The sequence below is a fragment of the Mustela nigripes genome, chromosome 1 (genome assembly GCF_022355385.1).
Source record: "Mustela nigripes isolate SB6536 chromosome 1, MUSNIG.SB6536, whole genome shotgun sequence".
Taxonomy (NCBI): domain Eukaryota; kingdom Metazoa; phylum Chordata; class Mammalia; order Carnivora; family Mustelidae; genus Mustela; species Mustela nigripes.
Genome location: NC_081557.1, coordinates 246770283 through 246793033, shown reverse-complemented (window position 1 = coordinate 246793033; position 22751 = coordinate 246770283). Strand labels below are relative to the sequence as shown.

Here is a 22751-nt window from a genome sequence, read left to right as displayed (position 1 = left end):
TTGAAAAATGCCGGTGGACCCTGCAATTGTACTACTGGGTATTTACCCCAAAGATACAGATGTAGTGAAAAGAAGGGCCATCTGTACCCCAGTGTTCATAGCAGCAATGGCCACAATCGCCAAACTGTGGAAAGAACCAAGATGCCCTTCAATGGATGAATGGATAAGGAAGATGTGGTCCATATACAGTATGGATACAGAAAGGATGAATACGAATACCCAACTTTTGTAGCAACATGGACGGGACTGGAAGAGATTATGCTGAGTGAAATAAGTCAAGCAGAGAGAGTCAATTTTCATATGGTTTCACTTATTTGTGGAGCATAAGAAATAACATGGAGGACATGGAGAGATGGAGATGAGAAGTTGGGGGAAATTGGAGTGGGAGACAAACCGTGAGAGACTATGGACTCTGAAAAACAATCTGAGGGTTCTGGAGGGGCAGGGGGTGAGAGGTTGGGTGAGACTGGTGGTGGGTATTATGGAGGGCACGTATTGCGTGAAACACTGGGTGTGGTGCATACACAATGAATTCTGGAACACTGAAAGCAAATTTAAAAAATAAATAATTTTTTTTTTTTAAATGTAGATTTTGAGTAGGGCCTGAGATAGCTGTTTGGGCCTGAGATGCTGCATTTCTAACAAACACCCAGGTGAAGCCTATACTACTGACCCAATTTTGAGTGAGAACCAGGCTGTAACTGCTTGCATCTAAGTAAGTCAAAAGGATTCTTCTGCACCTGACTGCCTGAGCCCCCCACCCAAGTCTTGACTCTCTGCATTAGTAGTTCTCAGTCCCAACTGCACATTACAGTCATGGGATCCTTGTCCCCACCTCCAGATGTTCTAATTTAACTGGTTTGTGGTTCATGGGTAGAAGAGAGCCAAAAAGAAAGAGTCAAAAAGATATGATTCCGGGAAAGGTTAGACTTTCATCCCTCTGCATTAAAAATGAAATTCTCCCTTGGCATTGTGATCTAATAAAATAAACTTGCCGTTGACCCTGATTCAGACTTGGGAGTAGGGGATCAACAAGAGTGGGAACCCTTGTGCTTTTGGTGGAGGTGAATAATATTGCATGTAGTCAACATGGAGGTCAAACAATTTTAACACAGCAGCCCCAGAATGATTTTTAAAATCTTAGACTAAAACATGTTCTTGGGAGAAAACTAGATCCAGGAATTCAGGAATGCTAATTTGCTCTGATCAAAGTTTGTACTCACTTGGGGGAACAGTATATACATATGCATATATATCAATATCTATCTACATAAATAGATGTATGATTTTTTTCTTTGAGGACCTTATGCTCTAGTGCGCTAGTGAGGGAAATAAAATGTGTGCAGTAAGGGTTAACTCAGCAGGTCTGGCTTGCTCACACTCTGTACATTTCAAAGAAAGCCTGTTTTTATAGGAATGGCCCTGGGTTAACTCCTGGGTGATAATCTCTGAGCCTTTAGAATATCCTGGCCTCTTAAGCATGTTTTTGTATGCTTGAGGCCCTGGACGAGGTTGTATCAGTTTGACCTCTGGGGAGCTGCAGTCTGAGTAGTTACGGTTTGTCATGTGAGCACTGCATGCCTACATGTTGGATTTCCAGTAATAATCCTGGATGCTAAGGCCTGAGTGAATTTCTCTAGCTGGCAACACTTCACCTGTGTTGTCCTATATCATTGCATAGAGAATGAAGTTCATCCCCATGTAACTCCATTAGGAGGAAACACCTGAAAACTTGTGTCTGGTTTCTCCTGGACTTTGTCCCATGCACCTTTCTCATTTGCTGATTTTACTCTCTAGCCTCTCACTGTAATAACTGTAACCATGGGCTAACAGTTCTTCTGAGTTCTGTTGAGCCTTTTTTGCAAATCACCAAGCCTGAGTGTGGTCTTAGGAACCATTGACAGAACACAGAATAGGCAAGACTAATCCTGGATCTGCCCATGAGAAAGTTTATTTGGGAGATGATCCAGAAAACAGAATAGAAAGAAGGAAATAAAGTATATATTATTGTGTTGATCATCACTGTAATTGTCTATGGCTTGTTCCTGGGACATTCCGAGGAGCTATGAAATACCTCCCAGAACTGTCTTCCTAAAACATGGTGGGAATATTTATCCACCCTGCACCCCATCAGTGATTTTCTTTTCAGAAGGATATTGGCTCCTTTAAATTTTGATCACTTAGATTGTAAACTCCTGAGTCCGTGTCACCCTGAGGCATCAAAAAGTCTCCAGAACAGAAAGCAGGAGGGCGTTAGCAAAGCCTAGGCAGGGTGTTGTCAGAGCTATGCTAAGCTGGTTGCCATGGCAATGGCTGGAGTAAACGATGGCAGAAAGCACAGGAAGCATAAGAGCTGTTTATTTCAGTCCACCCCTTGTGCCACAAGATCCAGTTGTTTCCCTGTATTAAGTCCAGTCCAGAAGCCTCAGATAGTGGTTGGCCACGATCTTTATAAAAGACAGTGGTTGGCCACAATCTTTATAAAAGATTCAGTTAGGGGGGCCTGGGTGGCTCAGTGGGTTAAGCCTCTGCCTTCAGCTTGGGTCATGATCTCAGGGTCCTGGGATCGAGCCCCACATCGGGCTCTCTGCTCAGCAGGGAGTCTGCTTCCTTCTCTCTCTGCCTGCCTCTCTGCCTACTTGTGACTCTGTCTGTTAAATGAATAAATAAAATATTAAAAAAAAAAGATTCAGTTAGGAAGGTTAATGGAACAAACCACAGTGACTACTGCTGCAAATGGTCTCAAGGCTACAGCTGATATTTATGCCCTACTTCTTCCGTTGTCCATTCTAAATTCCCTTCCCTCTGGGCCTGCAACCTCGGCCAGCAAAGTGCAAGCGGTAGGAAGTATGCATCTGGACCATCGAAAAGGAAATATATGAAATGTGTTGGATGGTTGTTAAAACTCAAAGTGATACACTGTCTGGTTCTGCTGGACCCCATGCACGAGAATGGTGGCTGGTTATATAAATAATAATTTATTTTATGAGTTGCTGTTACAGAAGGGAATATGCTGTATCCTCAATGTGTTCTGAGGCGGAAAAAGGAGATTGAAAAACTACTGATCTAGAAAATAGCTAATATTTGAAAACTTGATTTAAATTTAAAATTTTCTAGAGAGTAAAGAAATACCTTGATTAAATATGTACAACTGATCATCCATAATCTATGAGACAAAGAAACACTTTTTATACTTATATGAGAATTATGACCTGTCATTTTCTTAGTATCTGCTGGAATCATAATACTGGTCACTAAGGCCCTTAATTTATTACAGTAGTCTGATTGTATTAAGACAACAAAATAAAAATTTAATGCCATCCCTATTTAAATCAAATCACCAGAGAGGCCTAGATTTAAGAAAAGCTCAGAAAGAAGAAACACAGACACAGGCACCCATATATACAAAATAGCATTCTCTATTTCTGTTTGAACTAATTTCCTATTTAAGAAGTTAAAACTCAGTTTGATGTCAGATATACATTTATCCAAAAGACATCATGAAGTCAAGAGTTTAGTCATGCTTTCCTTCTTTCTGAATAGGTAAACAGGGCAAACCTATTTAAAGAAGTTAGGAAGGGGACACCTGGGTGGCTCAGTGGGTTAAGCCTCTGCCTTCAGCTCAGGTCATAGTCTCAGGGTCCTGGGATCCAGCCCCACATCAGGCTCCCTGCTCAGCGGGGAGCCTGCTTCTCCCTTTGCCTGCTCTGCCTGCCACTCCCTCTGCTTGTGCCTCTCTCTCTCTGACAAATAAATAAATGAAATCTTAAAAAATTTTTTAAAATAGAAAATATTTGCATTATGACGACAAATGCTATGTGTAACTGTATATATGTAATCTGATATATATAACAATTATATATAATATGTATGTATATATAATCATACATATACATACATATATATGTATATATAATCATTTTGTAAAAAGCATAAGGTGAGGGATACTTGGCTGGCTCAGTCAGTAGAGCAAGAGACTTTTGATCTCAGGATTGTAAGTGTGAGTTCCATGATGGATGTAGAGATTCCTTAAAAAATAAATAAAATCTTAAAAAAAAGACAACCCATAAGGTTAGATAAAACTATAGAACTTTACTATCGTTGTTGTTGCTATTATTATTATTATTATTCATTGTTAAGGTCTATAATTCCTTGTCTAAAACCCATGGAGCTAGATGTGTGTCAGTTCAAAATTTTTTAGACTTTTGAAAAGTAATACCATATATTTACAGTATATTACAAAACAACTGTCATTTGGTCTTGGAAAGAATCTTGTAATGAACAAATAAATATTTATGCTACAAAATGTTGAAAATTCACACTAAATGATATAAATGATATAAATAAATGGCTATGAGTAGTCTTTACATTTCAGGCCAAGTTTTGCTACCAAATTAATTTAGCTTATGTTAGGTTTCACTGCCAAATGAGTTATGAAACCTAGCTTGGGGCTTTTTGGATTTTAAAATTGCAGTTATGAGTTTGTGGACTCTTCCATTATTTTCATTGTATAGCTCAAACTTGAATTAAAAATGGCAAATATCACCTATGACCAGAATGTTTGCTCAGTGTCAGTGCTTAAAGCCTCACATATGGCGGAAAGGAAACAGGTTTTTTTTGTTGTTGTTGTTAGACAGACCTGGTTTGAATCAGACTTGAGAAAATCACTTAATTTCCCTGAACTTCAGTTTTCTCATCTATAAAATGTTCATAGTAACTCTGTGAACCCTCAGCATTCCACAGGATCTATCTGGAGATCTTATAAAATTACAAACTTGTGAATCTCACTAGATAATTCCCTAACAAAAGTCGGTCTATTTTTTAGTGAACCCATTGCTTATCCACTAGCTAATCTTTTGTCACTTGCAAGTAGTGAGACAGTCAAAATAGAGCTTATAAAAAATGAATATTCAAAAAAGCAGTTGGAACAAAAATTACTATTGTTGGTTTATTTTGCAATTTCACATACAGCATCTCTTAATCATTTAAGTGGAGACATGCTTTATTCTTTATATGTAGCTGAATCTTGCCTTGGGCATGACACATCCATGAGAAATGTCCAAATATGAAAATAAAATGTGAGACTTAACTAGGACTTTTAAAAAATGTCTTATTTCATTTTATTTTGAGAGAGAAAGTACATGTGAATGGAGGGGTAGGGAGAGAGAATCTTAAGCAGGCTCCACACACACAGCCCGACGTGGGGCTCGATTTCATGACCCTGAGATCATGACCCGAGCTGAAACCAAGAGTCACAAGTTTACCCAACTGAGCCACCGAGGTGTCCCAGCTGGAACTTTTGGTACCATGAAAAGAAAGTGCTTTTGAGGGTCTTTACTTAAAAAAAAAAAAAAAAAAAGTATGGAAAGTTTTGAAAAGAACAGTCATTTACATGTAGTAATTCAATACTATGAACTTAAAAGTTCCCCCAAGAGATTGAGGGAAAAATAGTAAATAATTTTTAGATCATGATTACCAAATCAAGGGAAATTTAGATACTTAAATCTGCAGGAAGCTTATTCATAAACCAAAAAAAGCTTCTGGAAATAGACCTTTCGTGGATGTTGTTATTTTTAATATAACGCATGACCGGTATATAATTTCAGGTGCTTTTGTGATGTTTAAGAATCCTTCATTTAAGGAGACACAGGATTTGGGGACTGTCTAGAGCCATTTACATTTACCACAATCACTTACAATTCAGCTGAGCTTAAGTACAAATCATAAATCTAGAGTTGTACAGGATAAAATTAAATAATCCAGGATGCCTGGAGTGTGTCATTTTTTGTAGATAAGATTTTTAAAAAATGAGTCAAATGAATTTCAAGATTTTGAAATTAATAATGAAAAAAGCAACACTTCAATTCTATTTCAGACTTAGGGAATTAAAATGACTCTCCCGAAATCCTATCTTCACAAAGTAGAAAGTCACAGAATTAAATAATCAATCAAGCCTTGGGAAGAAAAGAGACATTATCCACTTGATATCTTTGTAAGTTTTAAATGAGTACTATGTGTGCCTGGAAATGAAAGTCTGCTATTAAAGCTCCTGACAGGCAAGGGGACCCTTCTCTCTTCCCAAGAGAATGTTAATAACGCTGAGAGATGACACTTAGAATGAACTATTTTCTCTGGACTGTCCTCTGATCTAATAAAAATGATCAGTTATCTTGTGTGACTGGATCTAGATGATGTCCTTTCTGGAGGGTCCTTACTGTGGTTTTTAAAAATGGCAACCATTATAGATGAGAATGCTGATAGTTGGCAGTTGTGGTATCACTAATAAATATAAAAACTAGTTTCTAATAAATGAGAACAAAAATAATACATTAGAAGTCTATATCCAAAGATAATGTTTCTTTCTCATTTATTCACCTATTATCTGGGCAAGTTATTTATTCTCTTGAAGAGATTGAAAATAATGCTAATGATTTAATACAATTTGGTTACAGTGTCTTTAAGTAGTTTTCCATTCTTCTGGGATAATCAAAGTGCCCACTAGAATGGCTGTAATCAAAAAGACAATAACAAATGTTGGCAAGGATATGAAGGAACTAAAACACTCATAAGTTGCTGGTGCGAATGTAAAATTATGTAACTACTTTGGAAAACAGTTTGACTGTTTCTTAAAAAATTGAACATAATTTTAGCATATGAGCCAATAATTCATCTTCTACTTTTCTACCCAAGATAAATGAAAACATATGTGAAAACAAAGGCTTACCAATGAGTATTCATAGCAGCATTTTTCATGCTAGTCAAAAAACGGAAACAACCCAAAATGCTCATCAACAAATGAATGGATTGAAAAAAATGAATGGGTGAACAAAATTAAGTATATCCACACAATGGAATATTATTTAGTCAATAAAAGGGAATGAGGTACAGATCTATACTATAATATTAATGAGATTCAAAGATAGTGTGCTAAGTGAAGGTAGCCATATACAAAGGGCTGCATATTATAGGACACAATTTATACGGATTTTCCAGAAAGGGCAAATGTGTGAAGAGAGAAAATAAATTAGGAGTTGCCTGGCTTGGGTGTGGGTTTGGGCATTACTCGAAAATGAACATGAAGGATCTTACTGAGATGATGAAAATATTCTAAAACTAGATTATATAATTGCTCATCTGGGTAAATTTACTAAAAGTCATTCAACTGTACACTCAGAATGGGTGAATCTAATGTTTTGTTAAAAAAAAAAAAGCCAGAGGGAGAAGAGTATATTCATGTATGATTCCTTATATATGAAGTTTAATAGGCAAGATTAGTCAGTGGTGTTAGGAGCCAGAAATTGGTTGCCCTGAGGTAAGAGTGGGTGACTATTAACTAGAAAGGAACAGAAGAGAACTTTCTGGGGTCATGAGAATGTTCTACATCTACATCTTGTTTTGGGTGGTAGATACCAAATTATTAAAGGGGATATAACTGTTAAAGCTTGACATACTGAGCGCTTAAGATCTGTATGTTCTGTTGCATGTAAATTATATGTGCATTAGAAGTATAACAACAATTCCTTAATACTACCAAATATCTAGTTTCAAATCCCCTAATTGTTTATTTATATATATGTGATTTGTTTAAATTAGTATTAAACAAATTCCACACATTGCCTTTAATTGGTGTGCCTCTCAAGTCTGGTTTGTTTTTGTTTTGGTTTTTGTTTTTTTTGCCTCAAGAAAAATAACAAGGGGTGCCTGGCAGGAGTATGAGACTCTTGATCTCAGGGTTGTAAGTTCAAGCCCCACATTGGGTATAGAAATTACTTCAAGATATATCTTAAAAAGAAAAAGAAATACAACAAAGTTGATTTATTGGTAGTGTGTTTTGCACATACATTTCACTTACTCTATTTTTAGTACCTTTTGGGGAAATTATATATAAGAAAATTCAAAGTGTTCAGTGCAAGGGTGTCTGGGTGGCTCAGTGGCTAAGTGTCTGCCTTCCCCCTTGGGTCATGATTCCAGGACCCTGAGATGGAGCCCCACAGGTTGGGCTCTCTGCTCAGAGGGGAGCCTGCTTCTCCTCCCTCCCTCTGCCGGCCACTCCTCCTGCACGTGAGCTCTCTTTCTCTTTCTCTGTCAAATAAATAAAATCTTTTAAAAACCCCAAAACCAAAAAACCAAAGTGCTCAGGGTATGTAGCTTGATGATCTTATAATATGTACGTGTATTTCTAATTAGAAAAAGTAATTTAACCCCATTGTACAATATATGAAAATGAGAGAAAATAAAAACAACCATAATTACTCTTTTGGTTTATTTCTTTTTATCTTTTTATGCAACTATCTCTTCCTCTGTGAAATTATATATATAATACAGTATCTATAATAATACTATATATATAAATTACATTTATATATATTAATAATAATTATTATTATCCTTCCACAGGCATATGTTCCTGAAGAAATGGTCAGATTTGTAGCCATAAATCCTAGGAATGCAACCATATTGAATTTCAAAGCCCCAAGCGTACTATCTGATACTACTCTATCATGGTCATATCGAAGAGGTAATTAGCAAAAGGATATATATGTGTGCAGCAGCATTATGTACAGTCACCTGTCTTTGGATGGATTGATTTCTTTCTCTAGGGTATATGCAAACCTGCTGAAATTTTCCCGAGGACTGCAAAGGTCTTTGTGTTGGTTTCAGGGGAAAAGATACTGAAATTTTCTATACACAGGCCCATATTCACTTTCCAGTAGTTTTCCAGTTAGCAGAAGGAATGAATGTACAGGTCTTTCTTTTGACATTTTCAGATTCTCAACTGAGTATGTTTTCTTATAAATGAAGTCATGTCCCAGCATATGTTTTGATCTCCTATTGTCAGCTGACTTGCTGCATACATGGGTTTTTTGAAAATAGTTTCCATGTAGCACTTGAAGCATTGATGTTTCTGCAATCTCATTAACTTCCATGTAAATGCCAGGTTTTGCGGAGGAAGAAGAAACAATGTTAAATGATGGGAACCTTGAGGTTCGGGTATTACTTTTACAAGCAGCAATTTTTCTGGGTTTGGAAAAGGTCATACCTTTTCTAAGTATGCTTTTGTGGGGCAGGAGGAGAGAGGATGAGGGGGGAGAGTGCTGCTGTTCCTTTTCCTGAAATGTAATGAGATACAATTGATATGTCAACAAAAATGACTTTCAGAAACTACAGTAAAATCAAATCAACACAAACAAGATTATCCAGAAGTGACTTTTGAATAAAAGTGGCTATCCTACTTTCTAAATAGCTTTGAAAATACCAAAAGGATGAAAACACATTAGAAAGTAACCTAATGTTTTCAAGAGTTTACAAGAGCTGGGTGCATGGGAGGCTCAGTCCATTAAGCATCTACTTTTGGCTCAGATCATGATCCCAGAGTCCTGGGATTAAGCCCGGGGTTGGGCTTTCTTGGGCTCTCTCTCAGTCTGCTTCTCCCTTTCCCTCTGCCTACTCCCAAGCTCATGTGCTCTCTGACTCTCTCTATCTCAAACAGATAAATAAAATCTATTAAAAAATAAAAGGTTATGAAAGCCTTTTCAAAAGATGGTGCAGGAGCAATTGGACATCTCTCCATCCAATTGGACAAAACCTTGACTTAAACCTTATGTAAAATTTAATTTAAAATTAATCACAGACTTAAATATAAAACATAACACTATAAAACTTTTAGGGAAAAAAGCATAGTGAAAACATTCGGAACCTAGAATGTGACAGATGTGACACCAAAAGCATGATCCATAAAGGGGAAAATGGGATAAACTGGACCTCATCAAAATTAAAACCTTTGTGGGGCAGCTGGCTGGCATAGTCAGTAGAACATGCAACTCTTGATCTAAGGGTTGTGAGTTTGAGCCCCGTGTATGGCATGGAGTTTACTTAAAATAAATTTTTTTTAAAAAATTGTAACTTTTCCTCTGTAAAAGATCTTGTGAAGATGATGAAAAGCAAGCTACAGACTGAAAGAAAATATTTGTGAATCATGTATTCAACATAAGACCCTGTATCTAGAGTGTATAAAGAACACTTAAAACCCAATAACAACAACAAAAAAAAGGAGCAAGAAACATGAACATACATTTCATTGACGAGAACATACAGATGGCAAATGAAAAATGCCCAACATCAATATCTCTTAGGGAAGTGCACATTTAAACCACAAGAAGATATCATTATACACCATCAGCATAGCTAAAATAAAACATAATGATAACAACAAATGCTAGAAAGGATACAGAGAAATTGTATCACCCACTGCTGATGGGAAAGTAATATGATACAGCTATTCTAGAAAATAGTTTGTCAATCTCTTACAAAAATTAAATAAGCTCTTACCATATGACCCAGCAACTGCATTCTTGGGCATTTATCTCAGAGAAGTGAAAAGTTATGTCAACACAAATACTTGTACATAAATGTTCATAGCAGCTTTGTTTATAATAACCAAAACCTGGCTACCCTTCAGTGGTTGAATGGCTAAACAGAATATAATACAAGGAACATACTAAGGATACAACTTGGAAGGATCCGAAGGGAATTATTGAGTTTTTAAAAAGCCATTCTCCAAAGGTAGCATATAATATGATTCCACTTATATAACATGTTTAAAATAATAATATAAAGGAAGAACAGATGGTTGCTAGGATTTAGAATGAGGGTGTGGGGGCTGGGTGTGACTATACAGGGGTAGCATGGGGAACTTTGTGGTGATGGAATTGTTGTGTCTTGATTCTGGTGGTGGTTATAAGAATTTATGCATCTGGGGGCTCCTGGATGGCTCAGTCATTATGTGTCTGCCTTTTGCTCAGGTTATAATCCCAGGGTCTTGAGACTGAGCTCTGCATCAGGCTCCCTACTCCTCAGGAAGACTGCTTCTCCCTCTCCCACTCCCCCTGCTTGTCTTCCCTCTCTCACTGTCTCTCTCTCTGTCAAATAAATAAATAAAATCTTAAAAAGAAAAAAGAATTAATGCATTTGATAAAATTGTATAGAACTACACACACACACACAAAAGAGAGTATCTGAATAAGTCCTAAGGACTGTATTAATGTCACTTTCCTGATTTTATTTTATTTTAAAAAATATCTTATTTATTTATTTGACAGAGAGATCACAAGTAGGCAGAAAGGCAGGCGGGGGTGGGGGGTGGGGAAGCAGGTTCTCTGCTGAGCAGAGAGCCCGATGTTGGGCTCTATCTCAGGACCCTGAGATCATGACCTGAGCCGAAGACAGAGGCTTAAACCACTGAGCCACCCAGGTGCCCCTCCTGATTTTATTTTATTATTTATTTATTTAGGTTTTTTTTTTTTTCTTAAATAGATTTATTTGACACAGAGAGAGAAAATGAGAGTGGGAAAGGGAGAAGGAGGCTTCCCGCTGGGCGGGGAGCCCAACACAGGGCTCCATCCCAGGACTCTGGGATCATGACTTGAACTAAAGGCAGGCACTTAAGGACTGAGCCACCCAGGCGCCCCACTTTCCTGATTTTAATATTGTCCTATAGTTATGCAAGATGTTGCCTTTGGGGAAAACTAAATAAAGAACACATAGGACCTGTCCGTATACTTTTTTGTAACAAAAACTTCTTGTGAATCTGTAGTTATTTCAAAATAGGAAGTTTAAAAACATTATGGGGGCTTGAGTCCTGTGTTTATTGTGAGAAGTCTGGATGGTAAACCACCCTTCATGGTGAACTTTTTTTTAAATGGAGAAAAACCTCAGAAGTTTTCAAAACCCTCCGTTCTATTTGAAGGCATCTCTTTCTCCTCCACTTGCTTACCATCACCAATGCAGTAAAACTTATGGTGCACTTATTTTGTGCCAGTCACTATTGAAATTTTTAGACACCCAACTTAAAAGAAAGATGGAAAATTTTGACTTGCCTCATTCTGAAAGCCAAAGGATGAACCTTTCTTCAGGCATGACTGAATGTCAGCACATACAACAATTTCGATCTCTTCTTTCTTGTTTTCTCTCTTCATTTCTCATCACGACTTGGTATTGTTCTAAGAGAGCCCCTCTCCCTGTAGCTTCCATGATCTGTATATGTCAGACTCCCAGAGAAAAAGAAAGCCTTTGCCATAGCCCCTGTGCCAGTCCAGGGATTGTCCCTTGACTTGTATGAGTCTTACAAAGGAGGGAAGTGCTGGTCTTCCAAAGGAAGGTATGTCATGCGGGCAAAAAATTATACACTCTTATGAATCATAAAAGCTGGACCTTTCTTTTTTTTTTAAGATTTTATTTATTTATTTGACAGAGAGATACCACAAGCAGATGGAGAGGCAGGCAGAGAGAGAGAGAGAGAGAGAGAGAGAAGCAGGCTCCCCGCCGAGCAGAGAGCCCGGTGCGGGACTCGATCCCAGGACCCTGAGATCATGACCCGAGCCGAAGGCAGCGGCTTAACCCACTGAGCCACCCAGGCACCCAAAGCTGGACCTTTCAAAGGTCAGTTATCATCCCAGGTCTTCCAGCTGGTGGTGGTGTGGCCATGACTCAAAGCCAGGTAGTCCAGCTTTACTGCTCTGGTTCTCAGTCCTGAGGTCTTACTGCCTCCAAGAATTCCTGCTCTTCTGGAGAGATCGTCCCAGTGCCAAACAAGATTTCTACATTTATTTTTATTTTCTACCATATGTTTATTGACTTAAAAAAAATTCTGGGTTCTAAAGTCTCCCAAACTGAGTAGAAGAAAATAGGAAACAGAACCCTGAAGATTCTAAGCAATGCTTTACACAGTGAAGGATCTCTTCATTATTCCCCTATGATTTAAGGGTGTATAATCATTTACAGAGTGAGATATATGCTTAAAGATTATATAATATTATAAATAAAAATTTTACAAATTATATTATTCCCTTATTCATATATATATACATACATATGTATGTTGTATATATATGTGTGTGTGTGTGTGTGTGTGTATATATATAACTTTAGTGCCCACCATGTGCCAAGAACTCTTAACAACACCAAGAACAAGAACAAGAGACAATAGAATAATATGGAAATGAATATAAAATAAGTCTGCTTTTTTTTTTTTTCAAATAGTCTCCACACCCCACATGGAGCTCAAACTCATGACCCTGAGATCCAGACCTGAACGGAAATCAAAAGTTGGATGCTTAACCAACTGAGCCACCCAGATGCCCCAAAATATGTGTCTTTTAACTGATAAAGATTAAAATCCCGACTTGGAGATGTCTTTTCCATAAAGGGAGGCAGATCATAAACAAAACAGCAACTATATTGACAGAGTTATCTAGTAAGGTTTACCAGGTGGTCGTGTGGTAGTAAGTGCTAAGGAGGAAAAGTCAAGCTGTGTAAAGGAGGTAGGAAGGGCTGAGAAGTAGAAGAGTGCTATTTATTATCAAATGATCAGAGAAGGAAGGCATTGTCAATTAGGCAGCATTATATCTGTCTCCAGTGCTTTGTCCAGTATAGAATTATGATGTGGTAGATAGGACAGGAGTTGGAGGCAATTCCTTGATATATTTTTAAGAGAATGAAAGTACAAGGAGATAGAAGGGTGAGAAAAAGAAGTTCAGGTTGATTTTGATTGACCAATGACAATTGCTACAGATCAACTGTTGGCAGTTGAACCAACAGACATCAAACATATCGATGACAGAGAATACCAGGGTGACCTGCTTGGAAACCTACTCCGTTAAAGCAATCATTGTCTTCACTTTATTTTTCAATTTTCTCTAAGAAGTAAACCTATTATCTTGTCTATTTCTGCTTTTTCCCCTAAGCTGTTTAAAAACTCTTCAATTAGGGTTGAAACTCAGTAAGACTGAAAGGAGCTTATATCTGAAAATATACTAATGGATGAAAACATAGAGAAAGAACCTGTGGTTCATTTTTGAAAGAAAGGGATCTGATTACAAATGAACAAAGAGACAGCATCGGCTAATTTTATTCTTTTCAGAAATTTCTTAAAATAATATCAACTAGTATTTAACTTAGAGCAGTATGACATACATATATATACAACTTGCAGCATTATGTATCTGCATAGTCCACTTAAAAAATCAGAGCTAAAAGTATTTGAGACACTAGAGATAAAATGAGTAGTGATTACTCCTTTTATGAGACTAACTGAAATGTCACTAATTTTTATATTCAGAAACTTACTCCAGGTCTCTTTTGATTATTTTAACATCAAAATTATCAACTTATACCATTTTCTTCTCTTTCTTTCAATTACCTTTGACCAAATGCAATAAGATTTTTTATTTGTACATGTCTATGTAAGGAAATTATGTATTTTTTCATAAAGTACCAGACATCTTTAGAAAACATTATAATGTTTTAATTCATTTTTAAATAGATTGAAAACCATCTGGTGATTAAAAACTGGTTTTACAGTTTACTATATAGAAATAATAAAATTTACTTTATCTGCCCTTTTATTTTTATAGCTATCATTTAATTGTAGATTCTGTTTTTATAAAACCTCATATGTCTGGAAGTGTTTGTTTTTCTGCCAGCTTTGCCCTGATGTGATTCATAAATATGTCAAGAAAATCTAATAAATCTTTCATTAGTATGTATTAATATTTTAATTGCAATTTAAGGAACAACGAAGAGATTCTGCCATCAACTGATTGAATTTTTTTTTATCATCATGTTTCAAATTAGCAGTAACAGTGCTGCTTTTCTGTAATGGCTTTGCCCTCAGAACATCTATCATGTGAAAAATCTAGCCCTGTGGGCATTGATGTGACTGCAAAAAGTTATTGACTTTTGCCTTTAAAAAAATTCTCTTATTACTTTTCTCGAAAGGAATTTATCTCTAAAGACTTGGAGATAAACCTGTGCTGCTTTCAGTCTGCATGTTAACCTTCCCTAGACTGTGCTGGGAAAATTCATAGACAAAGGTTCGTCCTACATGAGTACAGGCAGCAAGTAACAGGAAGTAAAGAAGATGGATGATAGGTGGTCTTAGATAAGTGGTCTTAGAGAAGACAAAACAAGACAGACTTTTCAGCATTTTGTGAGTCTATAACTCTTATAGCTGACACTGATTTAATAAATGCTCACTGAATGAATGAACGAATGAGTGAACGAACGAACATCCTATAAAATATTCAAGTTGTTATTATTTCACAAATAGAATCTACTTTCCATGTTTTAGATAATGACAATATTCATAGTTAACGGTTATATCAAAGTGACCATAAAACAAAGGTTCTCCATCTGGGTGTAAATGAAGTATTTCCTGACCTGAAAAAAAAAAAAATCAAAGCTAGTGACTATAGCATAGCATTGGTGCAAACATGGCTTAAGTGAATGTCTTCAAAAAGTGGGAGAGGAGGATCTCATAGTTGCCAAGAACATCCAGGAATTAGGGGTGCCTGGGTGGCTCAGTCGGTTAAGCGTCTGCCTTCGGTTCAAGTCATGATCCCAGGGTCCTGGGACCGAGCCCCGCATCAGGCTCCCTGCTCAGCGAGGAGCATGCTTCTCCTTCTCCCTCTACCTGCTCCTCTGTCTATTTGTGCTCTCTCTACATCTCTCTATCAAATAAATAAATAAAAATCTTTTTAAAATAAAGATTACCCAGGAATTAAATAACAAATTTCGGATATTTCATGCCAAAAACAGATAAAATTTTCCTGTGCTAAATTTTTAGCAAAGACTGCCACCATCTAGTCCAACAGGTCACCATCATTGTATCTGATCTGGATTTCTTTCTTCTTTGAAAACTGAGGTATAATTCACATACCATAAAATGTACCCTCTTCATGTATGGAATTCAATGGTTTTTCGTATTTACAACACTGTGCAGCCACCACCATTGTCCAATTCCAGAAAATTTTCATCACCCTAAAAGGAAACCCCCTTACTTATTAGCCACCAATTTCTGTCTCTCCCCAGCCCCTGGAAACCAGTCGTTTGTTTTCTGCTTCTGTGGAGCTGCCTCATACAACACGTGGCCTTTTGTGACTGGCTGCTTTGACTTAGCAAAACATTTTCAAGGTTCATCCGGGTTGTAGCAAGTATTAGTCCTTTATCCCCTTTTATGGCTCTCGTATAGACTTCTGCAGTGTCCTGCCACCTGGTCACTCTGCCTACATCTACTTGGGTCCTCAAGAACCCGCTCACCATTGAAGCCAGGGTAATCTTTTTCAAATATAAATCTTATCACCTCCATTATTCAAAATCCTCCGAAAGCTCTTTTACTTAGAGAAAAATTCAAACTCCTTCCCATGTCCTCCAAGAGGCTTCAATGATCAGGATCTGACCCTGTCTACTTCTCTGACCTCAGCTTCTGACACCCCACTTATTCCATGCCAATGACTCTGCTTCTTTAACCTTTCTGGCTTGTTTCTGCCTCAGGGCCTTTGCACCTGATGGTATCTTCACCTGGGCTCTTCTTTGACAATTCTTCCCCTGGTTTCTTCTTATCTTTAAGGCATCACATAGCATCTCCTCAGAGAGGCAAGGTGAGATAAACCTGTTTCAAGTATCTTTTGCTTAACTCCCAGTCACCTTCTATTAATGTATTACTTTGTTTTAATTTCTTTATAGTATTTACTACTATCTGAAATTGTTTTGTTTTGTCATATTATTATCTTTATCTCCTTGAAAATCTGTCAACTCCACAAAGGCACAGACTTTAAATGGCTTGGTCATTGCTATATCCCAAGCTTCTACAAGGGAGCCTAGAAGGTGCTTAATTAATATTTAAAGAATTGCATGACTAGGGGCGCCTGGGTGGCTCAGTGGGTTAAGCTGCTGCCTTCAGCTCAGGTCATGATCTCAGGGTCCTGGGATCAAGTCCCGCATCGGGCTCTCTGCTCAGCAGGGAGCCTGCTTCTCTCTCTCTCTCTCTCTCTGCCTGCCTCTCAGTGTACTTGTAATTTCTCTCTGTCAAATAAATAAATAAAATCTTTAAAAAAAAAAAAAGAATTGCATGACTATCTTGCCTAGAGCTTCTAAAGCTTCTAGATCTTGCCCCAATTCTCAATTCCTAAAGCTGGGTCTCTTTCCCTATTACTAGACTTCCTAATGCCAACTACTACTTGACTGGATTTGTCTCTATTGCTGACTCTTTCATTGTCTGACATTCAGTCCTTCCCTAACGCCCTCCGTGACAACTCTTCTGGACATCCCTATCACAGGCCAGCAAGTCACTTTGATCAAAGTGAGCCTTCATTCTTCTAGGTTTAGGGCAGAAAGCAAATTTCAGTTGCCCATTTGCAATCAAGAATGCAAGAGATAATGGGTGAGAGGAATCAGCATGGTACCCAGAATCAAACTTTCTGACTTAAACAGAGTAAGTGGGAGTAGTTTAGATGCCATTCTACCCTTGATGGTACAAACTGATGTATAAGCTCAGTTTAAATAATGTGAACTTCTAGATAGAGATTGGAACGTTTGCAACTGAATTGTTAAGTGTCCCCTGCAGAGATTCTGGGATCTAACTTCTTTGGACAGAGGGGTCCTGTGGCACCAGCTTCATTTCATTGAGTCAATTGTGGAATCCCCAATCTTTGCTCCTGGATAAATAAAGTGTCTATCTTCATTCTCTCATCTGTCTTCTCGTATCATTCAAGTCAAGTAACGGTATGACCACTTCTTGTCTTAAGCATTTTTTCAAAAATAACTCATATAGAGAGAGGTAGAGGATAAGCCATAAATAAGGAGAAAATATTTGCCAAACATTTAACCAACAAAATTTCCGGGGGCTCCTGGGTGGTGCAGTGGGTTAAAGCCTCTGCCTTCGGCTCAGGTCATGGTCTCAGGGTTCTGGGATGGAGCCCTGTATTGAGTTCTCTGCTCAGCAAGGAGCCGCTTCCCCCTTTCTCTCTGCCTGCCTCTCTGCCTACTTGTGATCTCTCTCTCTGTCAAATGAATAAATAAAATCTTAAAAATAAAAAATTCCAGAAAGCATTCCTATAATGAGAAATTTTTTTAAAGAGGCAAAACACAACAAAAACCCAAAAAATGCTAACAACCCAATGGGGACAAGAAACAAATGGGTATTTCACTGAAGAGAAAGCAATGATGGCCGATACATGTGTGGAAAGACACTCACCCTCATTAATGCTGGAAACTGTAAATTAAATCCATAATGAGATGCCACACTCACCAGACTGGTAAAGCTTTTTGCAAGGAAATTTCATGCAGTGCTGGGGGAGTACAAATTGGTATAACACACTGGAAAACAATTTCAAGTAGAGTTTAACCAGATTTTCTCCCACGATACCTCTACTTTTAAGTATATGCCTCTGAAAACTCTTGCACATGTGCACCGAGGGACATGTACAAGGACATTCAGAGCCTCCACGTTCACGCAGAAAATACTTGTAATACCTAAGTTTTTTCTTTCATTGTCCTGCCAGGGGGTATAAAAAAAACATTGAGGGCACTATTTTCAGACTTCTCTGTTCTCACTGACATCTCTCTCCCCATAGGCTACTGAGGCCAGCTATCCTCTTGTGCCCTTCCAGGAAACCCAAGGAAGCCTGGGGAATCAGAGCCATCTCCATCCGCTGGCAGCCTTTGCACTACCTTTTTACTACTTTGGGAATAAATCAAAGCATGAGCAATCTTGACTCGAATCTGCTCTCATCCATCCTTGATTCTGAACCATGACTCTAATCCAGCCTTGTTCATGTGCTACCTGAATTCAGAGAACTTAAAAAAGGTAGTGAAGGGCGCCTGGGTGGCTCAGTGGATTAAAGCCCCTGCCTTCAGCTTGGGTCATGATCCTAGGGTCCTGGGATCGAGCCCCACATCGGGCTTTCTGCTGAGCAGAGAGCCTGCTTCCCTTCCTCTCTCTGCCTGCCTCTCTGCCTGATTGTGATCTCTGTCTGTCAATAATAAAATAAATAAAATCTTAAAAAAAAAGTAGTGAATTTTTTTTTTCACATTACCTGTCAGGATTACACACCTGCCTCCATTTCTGACTATCCCAACCTGCCTTGTAAGACAGCTATTTGAGTATGAATTTGGGGTCCTTCACCAAGTTCTAATTTACTTTAGGGAAGTTCTTCCTGTTACTTAATGTTGTAGTCCTTAAGGGCATGCTTTGCCTATAGTGGATGGCACAGTGCACGTCTAATGCATTAAAATCCCCAACTTAGAGAAGGAACGTCTTCACAGAGGGTCTTGCCTCACAAGCTGATATCCTCGGGCAGTTTAACATCTCCAAGCATCATCAGATGAAAATCATAATACTTTTATATCCCAGAGATGCCATGAGTTGTTATATTAAATAGCATAGGAAGATGTCCCAAGAAACGTTAATTGTCCTTTCCATCTTTTCCTGGGTTCCTTTTGAAAGGAGGTCAAATGAGATCAGTCTTCCCTCCTTCTGTAGAAGGAAATTAAAACAATATCAGCCAGTATTTCTGGGAGAGGCTGCTTCCTGGACATTTCCACCTAGGAAGTAAAGGGAAGTATGGAGGGGATAGCCAAGCTGCCATCGCCCTAGAAATCAGAAGGCAACGGGTAGGGAGTGACGGAAACGCACAGAAAAAAGAGTAACCTTGGGCTTGGAAATCCACAGGACAGTCACAGACCTTCCAGACCTATTAGAAATGTATGTGTGGTCAAATCTTAGCAATCCTTTCTTCTAGATCTGCTTCACCAAGTAAGTGCATTTCCCTAAATGATCTCAGACCTTGCAGCAATTTGGGGCACACCAACACCACCACTATGGCAGCTCGGATAGGCACCGCGCTGGTGCTGGGGGCTGGGGAGGAACGAGTGAACAGGACAGAAGTGCTTCTACAGAGGCGGAGGCGCGCACAGTTGTTGGGGGGCACAGAAGGCTTTTCCCAGGGGCTGAATAAGGGGCGTCCCGGCCAGACGTGAGAACTGAGAGAGCGTCGCCACCACCAACCTTAAAAACCCCGATCCCAGCCTCTTCGGGCCTCCTGGTTTGCCATCCTTCTTGGCTCCCAGTCCAACCCTCGCCAAGAAGCTAACAGACGTGCACGGTTTTATTTCCACGCTCACCCCAGAGCCCAGAGGGCTCGCAGAGAGAGAATGCGCGGTGCCCTGAGTCAGAACTGTGACCGGGGGCGGATCCCGCTGCGGGTGGGGGGTCGGGGGCGGCCAGCGGGTCGCTCGTGACGCGACGGAGGCCGGGGGCGGTGGGCCGCGAGGTGACGCGCGTGGGGCCGGCGCCGTCCCAGCCCACGTGTCCGCGAGATTTAAAAGTTGGCGGCGCGCGGGGAGGTCAGCTTGGCCGCGGAGCCCGGCGAGCTGCGCGCCGAAGACACAGAGGCACTGCCAGGCTCCCGCGTGGAGTGCTGGCCCGGGCAGCGCAGAGTCCGAGCCCCCGAGCATCCCTCCAGCGCCCAGATGCCGCGAGCAGCCAGCCGCCGCCCCGCGGCCGCCCCGGGACAGGTGGCCGCCGCGTCCCGGCCCCTGCTGCTGCTGCCGCTGCTCGCCTGCTGCGTGGGCACCTGCCTAGGTAAGCGGGCCCCGCGCGCCTGCCGGGCTCCCTCCATCCTCCCGCCCCACGCCGGCCGCTTCTCGAACCTTCTCTCCCCCCCCCCCCCCCCCCCCCCACCTGCCGCGCCCTCTTCCCTCCCTTTCTCGCCTCTTCCGTTGGTTTCTGGTTCTCTCCTTCCCCTCCTGCTGTGGGGCTCCCCAGCTTCTCGCCTTTGATGACCCGCGCGCGTCGCTGTCCGAGAGAGCGGCGAGCGGAGCAGGTGCGAGTGGCCCGGCCAGAGCGCTGTCCCTGCAGGGCCGAAATCCCCAGGCCCCCGGTGGCCTAGGGTTGGCGGAAACTTGCGGGACTCCCTGGCACTCGGGTCGTCCCTGGCCCGTGGCAGGTGAAAACTGACATAAATTAACATAGTGAAAATTAAAATGCGTTCCCTTTCACTGCAATTACTGGAGGGACTGATGGCTAAAGTAAAACGAGAGTTTGATACTTCACCTGCTGGTGCCAGGTCAACTTGGAGAGGGCCCATCTTTAGTGAATGAGCTCCTGTTCCATCCACATAACCCGGACGCGCCCCCTTCTAGGGCCGTTCTCTGTGCTGTTTGGGTTTTGACGCACCAGATCAGGAAAAAAAGAATGGAGACTTTTTTTTTTTTTAAGATTTTATTTATTTGACAGAGAGTACAAGCAGGAGGAGGGGTAGGAGGAGGGAGAAACAGACTCTCTCTGAAGCAGGGAGCCCAAGACCCTAAGATCACGATCTGAGCCAAGGCAACAGCTTAAGGGACTGAGCAACCCAGGTGCCCTGGAGACTTTTTTTTTTTAACATAGAATTGGAGAGGCAAGTGGGTAAGCCTGGCTTTCAGTCCGTGCTTACAGCTAAAGCCAGTGAAGGCAAATGTGACTTGATAAAACAGGGACTTCCTGTTCTTGACCTAGAGAAAAGAAGTGGGAAAAGCAAAGGCGAGGTCAGGGAGGGATGTCTGAAGCTTGCAGACAAGGCAGAGCGGAGCCCAGCACCTGCCAACGGCGAGATCACGTCCCTATTCCCTAAAGGTTATTTTTCCAGGTACCTTGAGGGGTCCATCCTTTCCCTCCCACCGCGAACCCAGAGTCCCCCCCAGGGCCATCCACTGTCTTGCTAAGATCACGAATTTTCTAACTCCACAGCAGCGTCTCTGAGGTTCCCTCTGCTCTCTTGTCAGTGAGGCAAAGGTAGGCAGACCATCTCATCATTGTCCCGAGCACTGGCGACTTGAAACCATAGCTCCCCGGACCTTTCAGAGACTGCAGGCCAGCCCTCAATTAGAGGTAGAAGAGACTGAAGCAAGTCTTCTTTTCCAGTGGGTTTATTTTTATGGCAGTCCTTTCATTGGGGGTTTTTCCCCCTTTCCTGGGGGCATTGGAGAAGGGGGCAAGGAAAATGGGGCCATTTGGCTGTGGGATCTAAGCAGTCAGAAGCTAGACTTCAACCTTCTTCATCAGAGAGCCAGCAATAATACTGCCTAACTTATGCAAAGTAATATTAATATTTTTCTGTTTTAAATTTGTTACTAGTAGAATTAGGACGGCAGCCTTTATCTATCTTATTAAGGAGACAGATAATTATAGTTTTTTGATAATTTTAGTTTTTAAAGTGTCTTTTTTTTTCTGTGAAGCAGGTGTACTTGCCATGCATGTTACATGTTGTATGTTTACCGTGATATTTGCATCAGCCCGGGATAACTGCTTTTTGGGAAGAGGGGGAATTTTCAGGGCACTGGTGATCAAGCATAAACTGCGGAAAGCTGCTTTCTAAAAAGGACAAGTCTCGGGTTTTATTTCAGAAAAGACTGTTTCTGCTGGCTGGTCAATCATCTCATCAATATCCCTAGTATTTCTCAAGCAAAGGGATAAGATGCCTTTCTCACTGCACAGAGACCCCCTAGACTACCATTTTGTATCTTTTCCCCCTTTAGACCTGCTCTTGATATTTTAAAAAACCTAATCTTATCTCTCTAAAGATGTGAGGGAAAGGGGAGAGGGGAGACATAAAGTGTGATCTCCCCTAGTCCCGAGTTCCTAAAAATGGCCCTGGAGGGGAAGCCCACCATGTATAACCGAACTTGGGAGATAATCTACCAAGATTAATCACAATGCAGGATGCAACTGCATGTATCTAAAGAACAGTGAAACAAACGTCACAGAGCCAGAGGAAACTAAGACAATGTCAGTTAAGTGGAGCAGCTTGGCAAAACGAGTCAGCAGAGGCTGCAACAGCAATGCAAGATGAAGAACCGGCCACAGATTTGGTGGATGGAAACAGTTTATGCTTCAGAGAACGTTATTAAAATAAAGAAGGAAATTTCCTAAAAGA

The 22751-nt window shown here is 40.3% G+C and overlaps 1 protein-coding gene and 1 long non-coding RNA gene across 3 annotated transcripts in view; both read left to right on the top strand.

Annotated features, from left to right (window-relative positions):
- The window catches only part of NMU (neuromedin U), a 166844-nt gene that overhangs the window by 118070 nt on the left and 26023 nt on the right, over positions 1–22751 (top strand). The window contains exon 1 of one of the 2 annotated variants that reach the window (XM_059396308.1): positions 20097–20419. The exons of the other annotated variant lie outside the window; for it this stretch is intronic. Coding sequence (XP_059252291.1) covers positions 20308–20419 — 112 coding nt within the window. The 5' untranslated portion in view covers positions 20097–20307. Of the gene's footprint in view, positions 1–20096; positions 20420–22751 lie in introns of those variants that run through there. 2 annotated transcript variants of the gene reach the window in all.
- Positions 614–18826, top strand: LOC132015665 (uncharacterized). Its single transcript, XR_009403739.1, has 3 exons — positions 614–715; positions 8398–8518; positions 18411–18826. It is a non-coding gene; the product is annotated as an uncharacterized LOC132015665 (long non-coding RNA).